The sequence below is a fragment of the Aplysia californica genome, unplaced genomic scaffold (assembly GCF_000002075.1).
Source record: "Aplysia californica isolate F4 #8 unplaced genomic scaffold, AplCal3.0 scaffold00241, whole genome shotgun sequence".
Classification (NCBI taxonomy): Eukaryota; Metazoa; Mollusca; class Gastropoda; order Aplysiida; family Aplysiidae; genus Aplysia; species Aplysia californica.
In genome coordinates, this window is record NW_004797511.1 from 405,558 (window position 1) to 426,872 (window position 21,315).

Sequence of the window (21,315 nt, forward strand, 5' to 3'; positions counted from 1 at the left end):
ACTTGTGTGTGTGTGTGTGTGTGTGTGTGTATGTGTGTGTGTGTGTTTGTTTGTGTGTGTGTGTGTTTGTGTGTGTGTGTTTGTGTATGTAAACCTCTTACTAGAATGTAGCCTACTTGTCATACATAAAAAGGTATAACACTTTTTGCTTATCGACAATAGCACGGATTCGATTTGATGTGATTTGATAGATAAACAGATAGATAGATAGAAAGAAACTCTTTTAAAAAAACCATTTTCATTTTATTTCAAAGCACTTCCCATGATTGAACAATATAAGCAAAACAACAACCACCATTTGCATATATAAATAATCAATGTACTTTGAAGTAAACACAAGACAAGCAGTCCCAGAGCCAAAAAGCTAGCTCACTGTGCAAGTAGATCAGCATTACAAAATATGTAGCCTACCATTTAATAATTCCGCATTCGTAATACATTCGAATCTGAAAAATCTTGAAATTCCAGCACCAGACATTTGGAACATATTCTAAGAAAATTTTGAGAGTACATCATCGGGTCTGTTGCTGAATAGGCAAATTAGAAGACCATAATAATTATGAGCCCTACTATATTCATAACCAGATCTTACATTTTAAGACGAAGATCCGATTGTAAGAACAAGTTTGTGTCCCAAAATCAATATAAGCAGAAAAATAGTCTCTGGTTAACTGACATCTTCCTAAGTAGCAGCATGCTCCTTACAACAATAATTATAAAGATCTTATGCATCACAGTTTCAAAATCAGTCTTATAGGCCTACTTAACTTGTATATGCTGTAGCCCTACTGCATTTATACCAATACAAGTTAGACAAAATACCAGTGAAATTCAAGAAGTAAACCAACGGCACTTATATAAGTGACTTATATGACCTTATTGTGTTGCAAGTGTCATTTAACTCTTACTAAAGCTAAACAAAGTAAGCCAAGAAACTCCTCAAACATCTCAAGGTAAAACAAGGACCATGTCACCTAAACTGCTGCCTAGCATGGCACAAATTGGGATAAAGGCAAACCCAAAATGTTTAACACTGAGCAAAAAATAGCATCAGCAAAGCAAAAAAGTATAAAACTAGTTTGGCTCAAGAAAAGTGACACACAACAGGCCTGCCACATCTTCACTTCTCACCAGATTTTTGTAAAGGCAAACATGCTATTGTATAAAAACAATACAGTAACAATAACAATAATGACAATTTTAAAAAATAAATAAATAAAAATCATCATCATCATCATCCAGTGCCAGATCTGCGACAGATATTGGCGATCATGGTTCTCCATTCATTCCTTTGCTCGGATACTCTAAAAAAAGCAACGTTTCCATGATCTTTCCCTGTTACCCATTTGTTTAGGTTCCCTAAGTAGGTTGTTCTGGGCCTACCCCAGCCTCATTTGCCTTCAATTTTGCCAGTGAGAGCTAGATGTTCAAGAACCTTATGTCTATTCAGGTGTGCCAAAAACTGCATTTATCGTTTCCTGATTGTTTTTAACATTGAGCGTCCCACGTGGGCTTCATCAAGCACTACCTCATTTGATTTCTTTTCCTTCCACGATACTCTTAGCAGTCTCCCAAGAAACCACATTTCTGTAGCTTCTATTTCATTTTCTCTGTCTTTAGTGATTGTCCAGCATTCACAGCCATAAAAGGGTTGACCATACATAGTATTTCAGAACTTTCATTTTGGTCGTCATTGAGATGTTTCTATTTTTCAGGACTGAGCTCATTTTATTGAAACCAGCCTTAGCCATTGTAGTTCTCCTTTTTATTTCTGTGGAACATTTGGCGTCAGATGTTATCATATATCCGAGATATTTAAACTGTTGGACTTGTTTGATCTTTTCACCTTTGCTAATGAGATTACAACTAGGATTTGCTGCTTTTTTTGGACATTACCATTCATTCTCTTTTCTTTAAATTCAACAATAATCCTTTATGTTCACTTTCTGCTACAACAGTATCTAGAAGCAATTGAAAGTCCTTTTCTGAGTCTGCTATTAAAACTGTGTCATCTGCATACCTGATGTTATTAATATTTTCTCAATTTACTTTGAGACAGTTATAATAAAATAATAATAATTTGTCCGTCAATGTTTTTAATGATAACAAATGCATATGCAGAGGAAAACATTTCTTCAGCAAAATAGAAAAAATAAGGAGATGACTTGTGGTTTCTGCTATGGTCACTAAAACCCGTTTTGGCAGAGATGAGTTTGCCCATTTTGAGCATTCACAAAGAGGCTGACAGTGACAGTTTATTATTTACCAACAAATAGGAACCGAACCTAGAGATATGCACAGATCTTATTTCACATACATGTAATTAATGTAACCGTAATAAGCAACCAAAATCAAAACACCATGTCTGCATCTACAGAAAAACAAAAACCAAAGCTTACTATAACATTATTAATATAAATAATATAATTATTGGGCAAATTTTAATATGAAATATGGTATGTGAATAACATCATTAAAATTATACAAAAATTTCTCTTACATAAATTGAACAAATGAGATTACTCAATTCACAAAAGAGCCATGCACTCCAAGAGAGTCTGCATCACTACACAAGTAGGCCCTATCAATCATAGTCATCATACACATACAGAATAAAACACAAAGAGAATGCTCAATTTGAAGAATGATTGCAAAAGGAGATACATTAACAGTTACATTGTTAAAATAGCCACTATTTTCTTCAACTTAAGCTTTGTTGAGCACGCCAAGCATTCATACCACAACAGGAACTTTTTTTAACGTAAGGTAGCTTTGATTTGGACACGATGATAAGTAGGCGTCTTTCTTTTCTCAATGTCTTGTATGAGTTGAGCAAGCAATGCAGTAAATATGAGTAAAAGATTCTCATGTGCACCTCCGGGTAAACACTTCCAACAGCAGATTAACGAATGGTGCAACCACACAGAAACTCTAAACTAAAGACATCAGTGTGGACAAAAAAAATCAAAACAAATTTGAGAAAAGGAGTGAGCACCAACTTTCATATATTTTTGCCCTCCTTTCTATTGACAACCATTCAGAACACTAGCTCTAAAATAATATTCGGGGACAAAAAAAGTTAAACTCAAAATAATAAAACATTTCTATTGCATTCCCCAATAGTCTGCATCTGGTCTTGAGATTTATTGGACACAGTGAATCTTATTCTTAAACACTTGACTCCCAAGAGAAATTTGGTCAGTGTCTAACTTGTAGAAATCATATGTAACATAAACCAGTCATTTTAACCCAATCCATACGTTGTGTTTTACTATCGTATCCATACGATGTGGGGAACTCTGTGCCACCACTTTCCAAAGAGGAAATTTACTCGTTAATCCGATCTGTACACTTTGCATAGCAGTCGGTCAAAATGAACTTTTGAGAAATACTGAAATTTTCAAAGAGACCTTCGTACTAGAAGTATTCTAAAATGTGAAGAATACAACCCCGGGGGTACAAAATGACCCCGGGGGTACAAAATGACCCCGGGGGTACAAAATGACCCCAGAGCGTATGGATAGGGTTAAAAGCTAGAATGCAAAAAGCCAAAAACCCAACCCTGTCTTAATCAAACAATTCACATGAGATTCATGCAGTTTGAGTTAAACCATTACAAATTACACAAATACACATGTCAGCTGTAAGTTGCGTAGGTTCTAAAACTACTATATATTCAAATCCCAATAAAGTTGAAAGTACTTCAGGATAATTAAATAAACAAGGGACTTGACTGCAGCTGTTGATAAGAGTAAAAAGAGAATTAAATGTGTAAAAAGTCTTCTAACACGCATTAGGGAAAAAAACTTGTGTTTCCTATAAAAGAAAAGCCAAAAAGTAGAAAGTAAAACATCCCAAACATAATTCGTTTGGTCAAAATGGTAACACCTGCACCACTGATACTGATAGGTCAGCACTTGGCATATTACACGCTCAATAGGAAGCAAAAAGCAAGTGTACTATATTTGACATTTAGCGCATGGAAATCAGTACCAAAAAATTTCAGAAAAAGAATCTCATCTCATATCACATAGTTTTAAATAGGTATAAGTTCATGTCCATCATCAATAACGAAACAATGCTGGAGTTGTAGTCTCTAGTTCACAGGTCAAAGTGTAGAGTTAACCCTCGCTTAGCTGGTGTAAGTTTTCAGCAGATGACGCGGTTGGTCCGTCTGAAACAACAAAAATAAGAATACAGATCAATGGGTGAATCCTACAAAAGAAATACACCACTCATTTACAATATAATTCACATAAAACACAAAGAACCACAAATATGAATGCTTATTACAAAGCAGAGAGCAAGGATTCATCATAAATCTTACAATGGTTACGGGTTGTTGTTTTTTCTGTATCTCTTAATTAACATCAACATACAAATACAGTCAAGTCCCTTGTTTATTTAACTATCCTGAAGTACTTTCAACAGCTCCGTGACAAAACATGTAAAGCATTAGACTTTAAAACCTTGATGGCCTGTGTGGTATTTTGATTCGTTGGTCTGTTTTTTAACAATTTTTTATCTCTTTTTTGGGGGGTCACCACTGAATCTTAACACATTTTGTAATAAAACATTTCTTGCTTATGAAACAAATATATTCTAGTCCTAGAATGTAGCTTTGGAGGTCAAATTTTAAAAAGCACGGACCACAAAATCCCTCAGAAAATGGCCCATTATGCTGGAAAAACTTTGATGATGGAGCTTTTCAAGTATAAATTCTTCAGCATGCCAATGCTCCACGAGTCACACCTTCATGAATGGACACCTGCTTGTTAAAACTAAAGCTAATGCTGGATGGGTTAGTGGAGAGCTTAGGCAAAAGCTGTGATGATATAAAGGGCATACTAGTCGTGTTATGGCGCATTTTAAAGCTGAAAAGTATTGCAAACTTTTCATGTTGAACATCATGTCAGCTTCAATCTGAAGATTGTGTTATCCATTTCCTCTGAATCAACACAAGACTGTTGAGAAAATATATCAAACCTCAAACTGAAATTCACAGCATCAACTCCACATTCATCATCATGTAAAAGGGAATGAAAACAATCAAATTAATAAAGTCATACTAAATCCAACATAATTCTATTATAGTAGGCCTACAAACACATACAACACATACACACACACAAGCACTGTGTGCGTATATGTTACAGTAAGAATCCGTACCTAGTGAATACACGTAATCCCTGTTTCACTCAGGGGTTTCATGTAATCACTGAAATTTCTAGTGATTACGCGAAATCCCTAAAACTACATCTATCATTTTCCGTGTTCTTACTGTTGAGCATTCTGTGAATTCACCTACTAAAAGCCCCGCCACTGTACAGTGACCCAGTTTGGTGTGCTTACTATGAACCACAAATACTCGTAGCTATAAGTGTGCTTGTTTTAAACGACCAATGTGTTATTGGTGTGCTTGCTATAAGGTCGTCTCTCTTCATTATGATGAGAAGATAAAATGCTGTGGGCTCGAAACAAAAACGAATTTCCCCGCGTTTCTCAGTTTACTGATACACGATGGAATCAAAGTCTCAAAACCCAAATAACCGTTTATATCAGATATTTACTCCAAGTAGTTGATAAACTTTTATAAAACTGACACAAAATGATAAGATGGGAAATGGATCAATGGCAAAGATCTGCAAACTTTAGCAAATCGTTTGCATTGCATACCCAAGAAACACGATAAACTTTTAAAAATGGAATGATTCTTTGTTATCTATTTTCTTTCACATGGGTATACTCAAGATACTGACTCTCTACGACCACTGACCTTGAAGCCCATGCTTGCACTCATCATTCGGCTGAATAATGGTGTACACAAACGTAATGTAAAGAAAGGGGTTCTTTGTATTAATGAAACCAATGTGTATTCCAAAGGCCGCTCCCGATTCAAGGTTTATCTGAAGGATAAACCCACCAAGGAAGGATTCAAACTTAGTGAAGTGTGCAAGGGAAAATCAGGGTAAGTCTATTCCCAAGAGAGGCACTGTGTCAAAAGATGAATCAGCAATAGCCCGTAGATCTAAGTGTAATTGTAAGTTTGATGATGCCACTCTTAAAAAGGGCCACAGATCCTATATCGATCTCTCCTTATTTGCAAAATTCTGATAAGTCAAGTCGGTCTATTTTCTAAAGAAAATTTTTATCTTTCGGTAAGCGAAGAAAAAAACAACCCTTCAGAGATTCAAAAGTTTCATATTCTGAAAATTTTTAGCTTTGCAGACGTATTCCATGCGGCAATTCGTTGTTTCGCTTTTTTTTAAAAATAAAGCACTTTCAAAAGTTTTAGGTTAGAAGGCTCTGAAAGGGGAGCGGAAAACTAAGCAGATTTCGGAAGTGTATTAATCAGCCCTGCTGTTCAATAGGTGAAGGTGTTTTGATTCAGGTCCCACTCAACATACTACTCAGTGCAACAAACAGCCCCTTGGTTGAGTGTGATCATGGCATCATAAACACGAAAGGGTATTTATTGGTACCTTTTCGATAAAAACGAAACTTGAATCTCTTTATGCCATCTTGAGTGAGCGAAACAAAAAGATGAAGAGGCCAACTGGCTCGACTGTAATTGGTTCTATAGGACGAACAAACAAAATATAACGCTTGCTCATTGGCTGCGATGCCTTAATGGAAATCATTTTCTTCCTGGACTTAATGCGATTTAGACATGTTTGCTTTTTCGGTGAATTGCCTGATTTAGTCGGGTCTGAAAGTGGAACTATCAGTGGGGCAAATGCATGTGCCCAAATGGGGCCGAGGAAGATGACTCTTTTTCTCCAAAACTGAACTTAACAGATATTTCAATTAGACTTCATTATTACATGTTCCTTCCAAATGAGAAAAACTTCTTGTACCCTGAGCAGAGTCTTTGGAGAGCCACCTTGATTACCTTTGAACCAGACTATAGTGCCGAAGGCTTCTCTGTCCACTCAGTGACGTTGTATGTTCATGAGTTGGTTATTCTGTTCCCCTTTCTTCTCTCCTACACTGCTCTTTGCAAAATGACAATTTCAAGACCAGACTTGTTTTGTAGCTTTACCATTCCCGATTCCTTTTCTTTGTTGTGGTTTGAAGATAATCATGGGGCCTATATGTTTGGTTGAACGGTTAGGGAGAAACTGTACCAAAGAAAACACAGATGTCAGGAACATGCAGGAAAACAGGATTGACAAGCTCGTAGAATTGTTTGTAGGAGCACAGAAAAACAATTATCTATTTTGACTGAAGAAGTATCTGTTATCGAACTGACTATTTAAGCAATTAACTTTTAAATATACTACACATGTCTGATCAGTGATTACGTGTAATTACTGTCACAATTTTTTAGGAATTTCTCGTAATTCCTGATTATTTCAGTGATTATGTGAAATCTCTGAGTGAAACAGGGATTACGCGTTTTAGCTGAAATATTCTGTGATTATGCGTATTCACTAGATACGTGTTCTTACTGTAACATATATATATACATGGTTTACAGGTGTTGTGTTTAAAATTAAAATAAACCCTTAAAATATACGGTTTTGAAAAAAAGTAGATAAAACCTTTTAAGTTGTTCACCAGTACTTTACAAAGTACATGTATTCCCAAACGAGGAACTTAAAAAAGTCGACCATGACTGTACCGGTATTTAAGTTTCAAATCCCACCAGGAACAGCCTTGTGATACTGAAATTTTCCTTCCTTAAAATGAAGTTTCCTAAATTTACCTCGGCCTGCCCAAAGAGAAAATAATATTCACAAAAACATTGACTTGATACAAAAGCAACAGAATTCTAATGCTGAAAAAAGAAAAAGAACAAAATCATCCGTCAACCAACGAAAATTACTTAAGACAACAAGTACTTTAAACCATGACAACTTAAGTTGAACGAGCCTTTGATTCAGAGCATGCCTCTCTCCATCAAAAGCAAAACAAAGGACATAATCATGACATAAACAGATGCAGATTTCAGGTAACCTTTCAACACAAAATGTACGCCTACATTTCTCGTACTCGGAATCTGAACTGAGATTATGAGCTTCTGGCTCTGACAATACATCTAAAATGTACAACCAAACAAATTACAGCAAAACTTCCATACCACTTGCTGGATACTTGTCCAGGGCCCTACCTTTACATAATTTTACACAATCAAAGCTGCCTGGATCTATTTGAAAAGCATGGAAATCGCAAGACAGTTCTATCTTAAACAATCTGATCACCAAATTGAGTAAATAAATTTATAACAGCAAACTGCAATGACAAAGAAATCCATTTATTTTTGCTAACCCAACATAGGCGTCCCCTTACAAATCTGCAACTACATCCTCTCCCCTCCCCCCTTAAAAAAAAGTTAATTAATTAAATACATACATAAATAAAAAATTGTAAAAAGTATAAAAAAAAGGTTGTGTTGCAGAAAAAGAGGATGAATGTCACCATCACTCAAATTGGTATTCCCACATGAGAAACTACCATAAGTAAGGGACATATTATATCTTATTCTAAATTATGCAACTTTCTTAGCAGAATAACGAAACACCTTACACTTCAGGAAACATATATGTGTCACGACATGTTGGAATCAGGCACTCATCATTTTTGAGGGACATGGGGTTATTGGTATCATTTTAAAGCCTGTTCATTTGCCTTCTTTTTGGTGAAAAAAATATCCATCTTTGTTGAATTGAATTCAAAATATTTGCGATTGAAGGAGGTCAGGGTCGCCTGGTTTCAGAGGCAAAATTAGCGAGAAAATGGCCACCAAAGTTTGGTAACTTTTACAGCCTGAGAGTCCTTGGAAACTAAAAATTTACATTTTTTCATGAGTTTTTAAATGGACACAAAAGGTGTAGAGCCCAAAAAAAAGAAAATTAGAAAAAAATTGACCATCCGCCCCAAAAATGCTGATTTCTTTGATTTCATTATTTTGACGAGTGCCTGATTTCACCACGAAACCTCACATATTATAAAAAGACAAAAAACAGAAGTATTCATAAACCTTTTCTTTTTGAAAAGGAAAAAAATCTGGAACAAAGGAAAAATTCTGAGAGTATTCATTTCCGAGGTATGAAAACTTTGTTCATGGTTTATTGAGGTGAAATATTCCCATGCATTTTTATTAACTCGTTACTAAAACTTGGCTCTGATCATATCATCTTCAACCTCAACTCCAGGTTAACATCAACTGTCATTTTTCCTTTTCTTTCTGTTGTCCCCTCCCCCTCCACTATGTCTCAAAGGCTGTCAACTACAGGCTGTTTAAACCCATAGAAGATTAAACCTTTAGCATATGGCATATCTCCACACCAAGGCACAGTGTCCATCTTCTTCGGGGCAACTACATATTGTTTCAATGGCTTTTTGATTACTCATCATCATCACACTGACCAGAGTTTCTTTAGTATCAGACGAGGATTCATTTTGATTCTTTCCTTTCACCTGCTTAAGTATCTTACTACTTTGCTTCCAGCTTTATTTACATGTTCTTAATTATTTCTCCTCATACTAACCAAGTAAAGGAGACTATAACTCAAGCAACAACTTACAGTGGATTATTGTTCAAACAGCAACTTTGCTGTCTGGCCATTAAAATAATTCATTGATAACTTAAGCTACCCACAGAGCAAAGTGTTAACATGCTTGAAAAAAAAATGTTCATACGAGCAAAGGATAAGCACCTTACCTTAACCCTAACTTATTTCTTCACCCTTTTTCTAATTTACTATAGGCGATGACCGAGAAAACCAAACCCCAGTCAGAGACCACTCAAACTAAGATCCGACAATAGACAACAACACCAAGATGTTGAGGTTGACTGCATCAACTGTTACAAAATCTCAAATGCAAATTGAAATGAACTTTACACAGGTAAAAAAAAACAAGACCACTGACTCCCTCAAACTTCCCTCCATCATTTGTCCACAGACAGGCAATCGCTATAGTAAGGGTGGGCCTGAATCCATATCATAAGCTCACAACAGAAGACAAATTCTTCACCATTGCTTACATGGACTACAGCCAGTACATGGAAAGCTATTCCACTGTAACAGATTTTGCTAGGTTGCGTGGACAGTCCACCTGAGATTGGAAATAGCAGAAAGGTTTGTGAGACATTACAAATCAATATTTTAAAAACATCGGAGAAAAATATATATGTTTCTACAATTGTCAAACTATCTTTCCTTTTTTTTACAAAACAGGTTAGAAAACAAACCAAGTAAACTTACGAAACAATGTTTCACTCTAACTAAAATGTTACCAGTGTAAAGAATTAAACAAAAGCAATTTTCCCACAAACAGTGAGTGCTTATATCACACCCAAACTGTCTTAAAATTGTCCACAGCAAGCATTAATTAATAAAGGTATGGGTTCCGACACAAGTAACTTACCCTTTATCTTGCCAAAAAAATAGAATTGTTTGTTGCTTCACCTTGTTCATTTGATTGTAATTCACCAAGTAAAAAATATAATTGTATTTAGAATCTTTTGTATGCTGTGTTGTGTGAATTCACTTAAGTTCCATCACTCTTGAAAAACAACCTGAGCCAACCACTGATATATACAGTGGAGTTCGCTTAAACCAAACACTGTTCATCTGAAAACAGTGGTAAACAGGAAGAAAATAAAATCCCTGATTTTTTTCCCTTCTATTTGAACAACCTTTCTAACCAAAAAATACAGCTAATCCAAAGGAATTTCCATTGTATATCACCTCTAGACATAAAGAGCAAAATGGTCTAGCTCTTCTGTTCTCCTCAATTTTTCACTTTTAAAAAGAAATGATCTCCGCAAACTGTGAACAGATTTTTTTGGGGTGACAAAATGCATGATATGTCCATTATAATAATTATATGTCTATATCTTCATTTATGTTCGACCTTCAAAGGTGATCGAATAAAACAATCTAAAGATGCGAATGGCAGGATAAAGGTTAATAAGAAACATGTGATAAAACCATGCTTCCTTTCGGTGGCTAACAGTATGGACATGGTTAGTAACAAACCACATGTTATGTACCTCTAGTGCGAAAAAACAATACTTAGAAAAAAAACCAAAAGGACATGAGTGATCAGGCAAGTGGGCACATGCGTGTGAAAAAGAAACATCATATTTTACAACACGTTCTCAGACCAAAGTATCTACTCACACCAGAGGAACCACGTTCTAACACATCTACAAAATATATATTATAATATATCCAGTACAATGCTAAAAGGATAGTTGTCACAGCATCAAAAGAGCAAAAATTTAAATAGCATATGACAATGTAGATCTGAATAAGACTACCATAAAAATATGATACGATTAAAGAAGCACCTACGAGACAAAGCTTATAAAAGTTCAGAGCAACAATTACCGCAATATTTCGTTTAAACTTAAAATGACTCTACAGTCTACAAAGAAAAAGAAAAACGCTATTGCATGTACAAGATACATGGCACTAAAACATAATCACCATGAAATTTTGTTCTGAATCCTAGTGATGCTTTAAGGCCTGTGAGTATATTGGAGTTAAAACAAGGATCTAAACTGTAAGAAAAGTCTTGTGATTAAGTTTTCCCATCCTCATCTCCTAAGTAGTGAAGAACAGCGGGCTAGGAGGGGTCCAAAGAGAAGTATGGTGTGATATGAGTTTAACATCCCTTTAAATACAGTAAGGTTATCAAAGAGGAGGGACCTCTTAATCAAACGTTCATCTGTATATAAATATTGATGGTTGACTTAAGTTTATTTCAGGTTTACTCTCCAAAAGCTGCGACCCGTGACTGCATCTCGCTTTCTCTATTAATATGAGGAAATCAAAATAGAATGTATGAAGTTGCAAGTCATTAGATTTTTTTTTGAAGGGGGAAAGAAAACTCAACTGATCAATGAGTTGATTGGGCATGAATCGATGCGCCTGAAGGCATTGTTATATCAAGTTGAAGAAGTAAAAGAATAAAGAAGATTTTAGCACACTTCGTTGTGGTACTACATAATCTACAACTATAAATGAGCTGGTCTTCATGGTAGAGTCATGAGTGAATTTTTATTTAACTGACATATGTGCAATGACTGCACTAAAGGTGGGATACCTTTCACGAGGTGAGAGAAAAGTATCTCTAAGAGAAGATGGGAGGATTTAAGATAGTTAATTAATCATGACCAAAAGAAATAAAGTATAAGTGCCTAAGTAAAAAGTTCATAACTTCAAATTCACAGCTTTTAGCCCTCATTTAGCAACCATAAAGTCTTTAAACCCGGAGTTTTTTCCACCGTTTCCCTGAGTTTTTTTCAACAGTCACCTAAACCTGTTGCACTATGTCTCATTATAACCCCAAAAGCTTGCCCCCCAACTTCTAAATCTAAATGACGGAAACAAATGCTCAGTCATTACTAAAGAGCTCGGTTCGGGAATAGTTCAGAAAAACAAGCAAAAACTAGCACCAAATCAAATGAAACAGTTGTCACAGTATCGGACGCTCCCAGCGGCTGATGGGGAACGGGGTTATTGCAGCCGGACGCTACCAGCGTCCTATGGGTTTTAAGAGATAACAGAATTTGACAATATAGACCTCCTACTTGAGAAAAACTCTTTTTGCTTATATAAATAGAGAGTTATTATCAATATTACAAATTACCAAGTACGCAGTAAAAATGCAATTCAATATTCACTTTTTCTCCTTCAGAGCTTTTTTCTTCATTAAGTACCAGTTGGAAGCTCTCAAAATCCTAACCATGATGCAGTGTACAACCATCCTTTCAGACATATGCTGCTCCCATATATATATATATATACATACTCAGAGAGTCAAACAAAGAGATGTCATCAATGACAAAATGAATACAATAATATACTTCCCGCACAACCCGCAGAAAGAAAATGGAATTGGATCTACAAGTATTCATAGAGGCGGAGAGTGCAGGAGGGGTACAGCACAAAGCACAATCCACTGCATCCAGCGACCCGCAGTGTGCCACTGTGACCACTACTGATGGTGACATAAAATATTTAACTTAAACAAATGCTTAATATGTCTCAGGTTTAAAAAAAGAGCCAATGCTAGACATTAGGACCAAATATGTCACAATTGCAAATTATTTCCATTATCACCGTCATCATTACTTAAAATATCATTATCCTTATCATTATCCTTATCATTGTCATTATTATGTTCACTATTGCTACTAAAAAGATTGGATAGAGTTTGTAACAAATCATATCGAACAAAAGAGGGCACATAACAACAAAAAAAGAAAACGGGGCGGGGATGGGCATGCATGTTTCAAAAACAGGGACTCATAAGAAAATGGGATCATTCACAACACTTGCACCATGCAGGCAATATTTCAGGGAGACCTGCCAAATAAAGTAAGGCAATCAGACATTGTGGACATTGTAGGGAAATGCTGAAAAGAAAAGAGAGAAGCCCGCAAGCTGTGCACATCCAAAAATGGAAGTGGAGCCTTTAAATGTTCAAAATGTGGTAGAGTTTTCTCTGCCAGAATAGGTCTCATCTTCGACTATCAGAACAAAAAAATGTTGATAGTAACAGGGACATAATGTGTATATATATATATACACACAAAGTCTGAAAAAATTCTGTATTTGCCAATATTCACAACATTTTAGGTACTGTAAATCTTTCTGAATTAAAAGAATATTTTTCTCCACTAATTCACAGACACAATGGCTTAGACTTAGAGATAAAAGTAGGACAGAACAAGTCAGCATAATTAAACAATGGATACAGCTTGGGCACCCAGACCAAAACTTTTCTACACAATGAATCATGGAATGGGCAATAGGATTACTCGTCAAATAATGTAGAAGTGACAGGGACACAAAGTGCAAGAGACTGAGCAGACCAGCATCATACCACATAAAGCCAGTTTACGCACAATCACAGGAGTACTTCAGCATGCTTAATCACACAAAGTAATCCAAAGGCTCGTTAGTACATTAATCAAGATGTTCGGGATGGGTGGGTAGGGCAAACGGGCGCCATAAACATGTGTAAGAGACATATCATTAAGTGATTAAGGAAGCCAGCAGCATCAGCGCAGATCGGAGCCAGCTTACGTCACTCTGACGCATTACGGCGAGGTGGTAGGCCTACAGCTGCATGGGGATGACAGGGAGCACACCCTGCCGGCAGTCCACACAGCTGGGCACACCCACAAACCTCGGCACAGCGGTCTGAGTATCTGGGTCATTATCGTTGCCAACCGCAACCAGGTCACCCTAGATGTACAAGCAAACATAAGCTTTCTTCCCCATCTAAACGGCCCACAGAGCTGGCACTTATCAGCGACACTAAACCGAGCAGATTACAGTTGATTCCCTCTTTCGTATCACATGAGTACAGGGGTCACCAAGATACAACCCACTGGCTAAATCATGCCCACTAGGTCAGTTTGAGTGGCCTTTCCCCCATGTGGAACAAAAATTTGGGAGACTCCCTCTTATCCCATCTATCCACCAACAGAGGATAGAAACACCTAAATTGAATGGAGAGAGAAAATATGATGTAAGGTGCCTAAATATGGTTTAAGGTGCCATTCCCAATTGATCCCATGTCCAGCAGTCAAATCATTAGACCATAGTCTTAGAAAAGAGCTATATTGTATGACTTCAAGCATGTCGCATTAGAATATCGCAGCCCAGTACTATACATCTTTGAGGTTTCCATGTAAGTATTTGTGTTCAGATCTCATTGGCCAAACGTCTGTGAATCCTGAAGCAAAAATGTTCTGCATGATACATATGCATTCATACACACACACACACACACACACACACACACACACACACACACACAAACACAAACACACACACACACACATACACACTGACACACACACACACACACACACACACAGATATACTCACAACAAAAATTAAATGTAAAAAAACCATAACACAGATAGATGTACATAGGACCATACAGATTCATAACATACAAGAAGTGTCCTAGATACACACCATTCCCAATGTGGCTGTTCATGTTGCACAAAGTTAACTTATTGCAAAAACCATGGTTCAAAAATCAAACAGAAAGTTGTAATTGATGTGGTTTATGAGGCATTCTGTCAAAACTGATAAAACAGTAATTTAGAGGAAAACTTGTACCAAGTACTAACTCTTTTACACTGTAAATTTTGAAAGTGTTTATCATACTCGACAGACTGACGCCACCATAAAAAGTGGATACAACGCCTTTATTTAAGCCTTATAGAGCCAGTCATAACTTATGATGCAATCTTTAGAAACAAAAATGTACACAACAGTATGCCCCATGGTTCACATCATGGTGAGTCACAACAAGGAGATTCCTAACATAGTCTGCTCTGAGGAAAATAAACCTTAGTTTTTTGTTTTGCACTTTCGAAATTCTATGCTATTGTCATGAAAAGTTTTAGAACTGCTGAGATGTTATAAGCCCTTATATAATGTATATAAAAAACACCTTCAGGACTAGTTGATCAAATTTTAGTATGCGCTACGCCTTACTAATCTAATCTAAGCGTTCTACAATATTTCAGTAATTAATAGCACTGAGGCATACATCGCAGAGTGAGGATTCAAAAGTTTGCATTCCACATCATCTAAAAACTGAAGCAAAAGATTGTTAGCTGCATCATGATGGATTTAAAGTGAACAAATATTATACAGCAACATTTTTATTTCATGACTGAATGACTGAATGGAAAAACAAAAAAAGACAAAGACTTATTAATTAAAGTCATAACAGCATCAAACAGAGCTTGACAATTCTATATGAAGACCCTGTCCAGCCTCAGAATACTGCCAAAATATTAAATCTACACTGCCGAAAATAGTAAAAGCACTTTACGAAAAACAAGTGCTTTTTTCTTTGCAACAGACTACAATAGGGCCGAACGGTGAATAAGACAAACCAAGCATACACTGACACTGTTCAGGAGTATTAGGCTTTGTGCATTTGTTGTTTCTTTAAACCACATATCTATTTAAAGGCATTCGTCTAAAAACAGTTATCCTGTCAGAAAATACAGAAAAGACTAAACGAAATGTGAATAACAGAAGCATCCTGAAACTGTACTTACAAAATACCATCTCATAGTATAACTGCCACCCAGTATGTTGTATGCATATGAGGATACTCAGAAGGGGGGGGGGTGATTCTGTTGCTGGTAAATTTAATAACAAGCACTTCCCACCCAATGTGAAGCCATGACCCTCTACTTTCTGTGGCCATGTATTATCATGCAAACGGATCTTCAAAAAAGACCAAATAGCAGAGAGAAAGAAGCCTCTTACTGTACCTAATATAAGGCGGTAAAGGTGTTAACACTTAGAAATGGGGAAGTGTGTAATATCAATCCTCTCAAGAAAAGAGGTGGCAATAACCCCGAAATGAAGGGAAAAGCAAATCAATGTCAGTAGATTTTACTTTAAAAGAAATGAAAGGGGGGGGGGGGATTTAAAAGGTATCACACCTATTACCAGCATTTCTGAATATCAGTATAATAAAATTACATACTAAATGGGGGCTATCCTAAATGTTTCATCACTGTGAGCTAAATAATGCTCAAAATCTAAATCAATGAGTGTTGAAAATGATCAGAAGTCTTGAAACCCTCCCAAAGCAGCTGTGCATGGAGACAGAATACACATGACACTTCTTGAGCAAGCATCTTCTTCATCACAAAACAAGTAGCAATGGAGGACTTGAGGTATCCAAATCAGGGTGCAGTCAGGACACATAGGAACAAATTTCAAAACGTGTAATCACTGGAGCATTTCTGACCATTAAAAATCGGAGAACTGAGTACAAAAGGTTCTTTCTTGGCATCACATTAATCTTGCTGACAAAGTACTTAAGAGTACTTAACTAAGCCATGTAATCCAATAAATCATATATAAAGAGTACTTTGCTATGTAATCCAATAAATCATATACAAGTATGGCTTTAAGATATACTTTTGGTGTCTCCATTCTCCGTATTTTTTCTGGTTCCTCAAAAAGATCTGAAAGGCCTATATCATAGCTATAACATTGTATTTGTCCCTGGAATATTCCAGCCATTGATGCACAATGAAGTGAGTGGAAACAAAAAGGTGCAACAAGACAGGCAGCATGCACAAGACACTGGTAGTCACATGCTTAACAAACATCCTCAGTATAAGCTAAAGCCAGAAGGCAAGAATGTTAGAATACCTTCTCTTGATTAAAACACTCAACTTCTAATTTAGATATATACTTTGCTTTTATCAATGAGATTAACATATCATATATAAACTGATTCTTTTCAGACCCATATAATCTCATTTGAACTAAAATAATATAAAAACACATTGATACAATAATTGTCAATAAGGTAAACTAGACAGAAAGCAAGACAAACAGACAAACAGAAGTCGGATAGCAAAGAAGTAAAGCCTACAAGTGACTCTTTAATTGGAGAGATTGCAAATGTTTTATGTCCCCACTGACACAATTTATACCGTTTAAGAGGCAGACACCTACCTGAAGTGTCCACAAACCGCCAAAAATACAATTTCTTTACCTTTACACTAGAAACACAATGAGTATGTGCCATATCCAGAAGAAATATCCTACAATACTAATGTAGTCATGGAAGACATAATTTATCAAGTTAAAGAACTCCCAAAACTGAGCTGAAAAATCCAAAAGAAAACTTTTACCCCAATATTATTTTGAGAGACATTCACCAGTTAGTAAAACCAAAAAGAAAACCTATTCCTCAATGTGATGCCAAGAGACATTTAAAAGGTTGTGAATTAGATTTCTCTAAAAAAAAAAAGAAGCTTAACCTCAGTGTGATGCCAAGAGATTTTCATGAGGCTAAGAAATTAGATTTAACAAAAAAGAGAAATTAGAAACTATCCGCTAGTGCGGTGCCTTACGTCCAATTTCCTCAGCTCTGCTATGTGCAGGGAGAGGAGCTGCATGGGAATGACAGTGAGAATGCCCTGAAGACAGTCAATGGTCTCAGGTACTTCGATGAAGTTGTTGACCTGAGACTGGGTCTCTGTGTCGCCTGCATTGCAGATCAACAACGGTTCGCCCTAAAACATGAGATAGATTTTACGGTTAAGGCAAGGAAAAAGAAGTTGAGATGAGACAGACATGAAAGGATAACAATAAATTTTAATTTAGTTCCAGAACAAGAATAAAATTTTATGATAAGGTGAGAGAAGTTTTAGGCAGAAATGGTAAGATAAAATTAAATTCTACATTACCTGGTAGACTTTATGGTAAAATAAGGTAAGAGAAGCTGAGATAAGACAAGACAAGAAAAAATTTGATTTCCTTCTGGCACAAGAGGTAGATTGTATAATAAGATAAGGTAAGATGAGATTAAGCAATACAACACTGGATTAATGTCAAATTTAAATCTAGACTAGGATGTAAAGTTTATTAGACAGGAAAAGATAACATTTGAAAAGGTAAAACTAGACGACGAAAATGTAATTTTTTTCCAGCTTTTCGTTGCTCTCTTCTATCTAAACTTAAAAGTGTAAGGCCCTTTATCCACAATGTTGCATTTCAATGGGCATAAAATTAAGGAAAAGGGGGGACGTTCTTCATCACAAACTTTACTTATTCTCTAACACAACTGACTGCAAATTCATGGCAAGAATTATATAATTGACATGTACCCTTTTTTGTCAAATATGTTTAAAAACTTAAAATTTTGTAAAATAACTGAATAACTGAAGGCACGGATCAGTGGCAATGTATTTTGAACGGGTAAGAAAGCATGGTTTCAAACAGTGGATCTGCAGCATGCTTAAAGGGCAAGGGAGTTACTCAAAATCATCTAAATAACTTAAAACCTGCAGAATACACCACACGCAAGTTAGTGCTGATCAAACACAGCATACATCAAATACCTCTTATGGTCATGCAAGCCATGATGAGGCTTGATATTAATAAAGGAGCAAAAAACTGTATTTTTCCAAAACCACAACTTTTAAACTTTATCTTATGGGGACAATTGTACAATTCAAATGTTATTCTCACCTGTCAAAAGAGAACTCTTTCTGAACCTCACAAAACATCAATTTATTAAGGTAATCACTCTAAAGAGAGAAAAAATTAGTAAACAGAAAGAAGAAAAAAAATCTAAACATAGAAAACATGAATATTTACTAAACCCTCTCTTGATAAGTGTAAATCTAAATGAGACCTGAGCACAATATTACAAGCAAACCATACAAACCCATGTGTCAGATATCAAAGGTGAATCAATACCACCTTAAAAAAAGCTTTACTCCAAATACTACCGTCAAAATGTAGAAAATGTGCCACATTTGCAACTGGATACTTGTGCACTATAAACCCCTGTCTGAAAATATTTCTCACTGGATTTTATTGTGGAGGGAGAAAGAAGAGCCATTACCAGGAAGGCTGCTTTTAATATTCATGGAATAATTTCATACCATTATCTGTTAATCGAACACTCAATCTCAATTTTCCCCTTGGTAAGTTCTTTATAAAAGTTACCAAGCACACCCCTAGAGCTCAAGTTAATTACCATTATTAAGCGGTTCAGTAATGGCCTTGTGATTACTCAAAATAATTCCAATTCTGATGCAGACTTTTCTTCCATGAAGACCTATACGGATTTACCATCATGTCATAACTCACATAGGCACTAGTTAAACACATCTAAAGTGGAAACTTACATGCCGAGCTTTGACTTGCTCCAGAGCATTGACGCATTTCTGAAAGACAAGGAAAGACATCAACAGCATTAGCAAACACAGGTAAGGGACGAGAAGGTTATATGAGGGTCATATCTACAACTCAATTCTCTCTTCACTTGGTTACTCTAAGTGGACAATGGGAGCATCCAGTGAAACTGGCATGGACCACGAGTGGACGGTCCTAGTGTCCCATCAGATCACAGACTGCATAAAGTATTACTGAGAATGCCATCTCTTACCAATCTGAGTATGTTTATTTTGACCCAGCATTGTTAGATAAACATATAAACTACTTTCTCTTTCCCTTTGACACAGCTTTAGCCATTTTATAGACATTGTTTGGGCATACCATGCTACGTATTTCATGCGATTTGGAAAAAAAAATTGCATCAAAACCTGGAAAATAACTCCATGGTTGAAATGTTAAATTCCACTCACTCTTCAGAGTTCAAAGCTCTCTGTTCAAACAAAGAATATCTCTACTACTTCTCATCACTTTTTGAAATGTCGCTTTGCCTTTCAGTAGTGCTCATTATCTCCAGAACTTCAAGCATAAAAAAGATTACAAAATGGGATAACATATCCCACATGAATGCTGCTAAAATGTAAATAACTGAATCTCAGTCCAGCTTTCACTTTTTAGTTTAAATATGTACCCCTTTCCACAAAAAGTCACAAATAAATCCTGCTGAAATCTGTCACTTTTGCATCCCAGTTCTGCATTCACTATCTAATTATAACATGAACGCCTTTCAACAAAAAGTCACTCCTCTCTCTCTCTCCCTTGCCCTTTTTAACTCCCAGTGGAGCATAGGCCATCAACAACATTTCTCCATGAAGCCTGCCCTGTGCATACTTTTCTAGCTGTTTCCATAATGTCCCCGCCTTTTCCATTTCTGCTTGTACCGCTCGCCTCTATGTCATCTTTGGTCTTCCTTTCTTACGTTTTCCTTGTGAATTCCATGTCAAAGTCTGTCTGATGATGCTTGTCGGGGGTCTCCTCAGGGTGTGCCCAATCCATTTCCATTTCTTCACCTGTATGTCTTCCGTTACTGGCTTTTGGCTTGTTCTTTCCCACAGTTGAGCATTTGTGACTCGATCGTGCCACTTGATCCCCACTATCCTTCTTAGGCATCCATTTATGAAGCTCTGCAGTTTCCTTGAAGCTGATGCTGTGAGCCTCCATGTCTCTGAACCACACAGTAGAACAGTGTTCACGTTTGTTTTGAAGATCCTCAGCTTGGTGTTTAATCCCAGTTCCTTTCACATCCAAAAAGTCACTCCACTTCACAAAAATCCTTTGGCTTGTTAATTCATTTTTTGGTAACCTCTCAGTCTCTACAGAGACACACAGTGCAAACATCAATTACAAACCACAAATACATATTCGCATTTACTACTCACAAATCTTGTCTTCACCCAAAGTGCATAATCTAGTGTTTCCCTACCCAGTGACTTACCGTAAACACCTTGTCCCTCGTGCACACCATGAGTACAGGCATAGCCTTGTCCACTAGAGCCAGGGGGCCATGTTTGAGCTCGCCTGCCAGGATGCCTTCCGAATGCATGTATGTCAACTCTTTGATTTTCTGTTGGTACACAGACAAGGGGAATGACAGAGGTGAAAGGAA

The 21,315-nt window shown here is 36.5% G+C and overlaps 1 protein-coding gene across 1 annotated transcript in view; it reads right to left on the minus strand.

Annotated features, from left to right (window-relative positions):
* Positions 1-3,457: 3,457 nt before the first annotated feature.
* The window catches only part of LOC101848592 (glutamine--fructose-6-phosphate aminotransferase [isomerizing] 2), a gene marked incomplete in the record, with an annotated part of 50,042 nt that continues 32,184 nt past the window's right edge, over positions 3,458-21,315 (minus strand). Inside the window, 5 exon segments of the mRNA XM_035970246.1 lie at positions 3,458-4,174; positions 9,992-10,062; positions 17,879-18,040; positions 19,664-19,702; positions 21,145-21,273. Of these exon segments, the coding sequence (XP_035826139.1) occupies positions 10,018-10,062; positions 17,879-18,040; positions 19,664-19,702; positions 21,145-21,273 (375 nt within the window).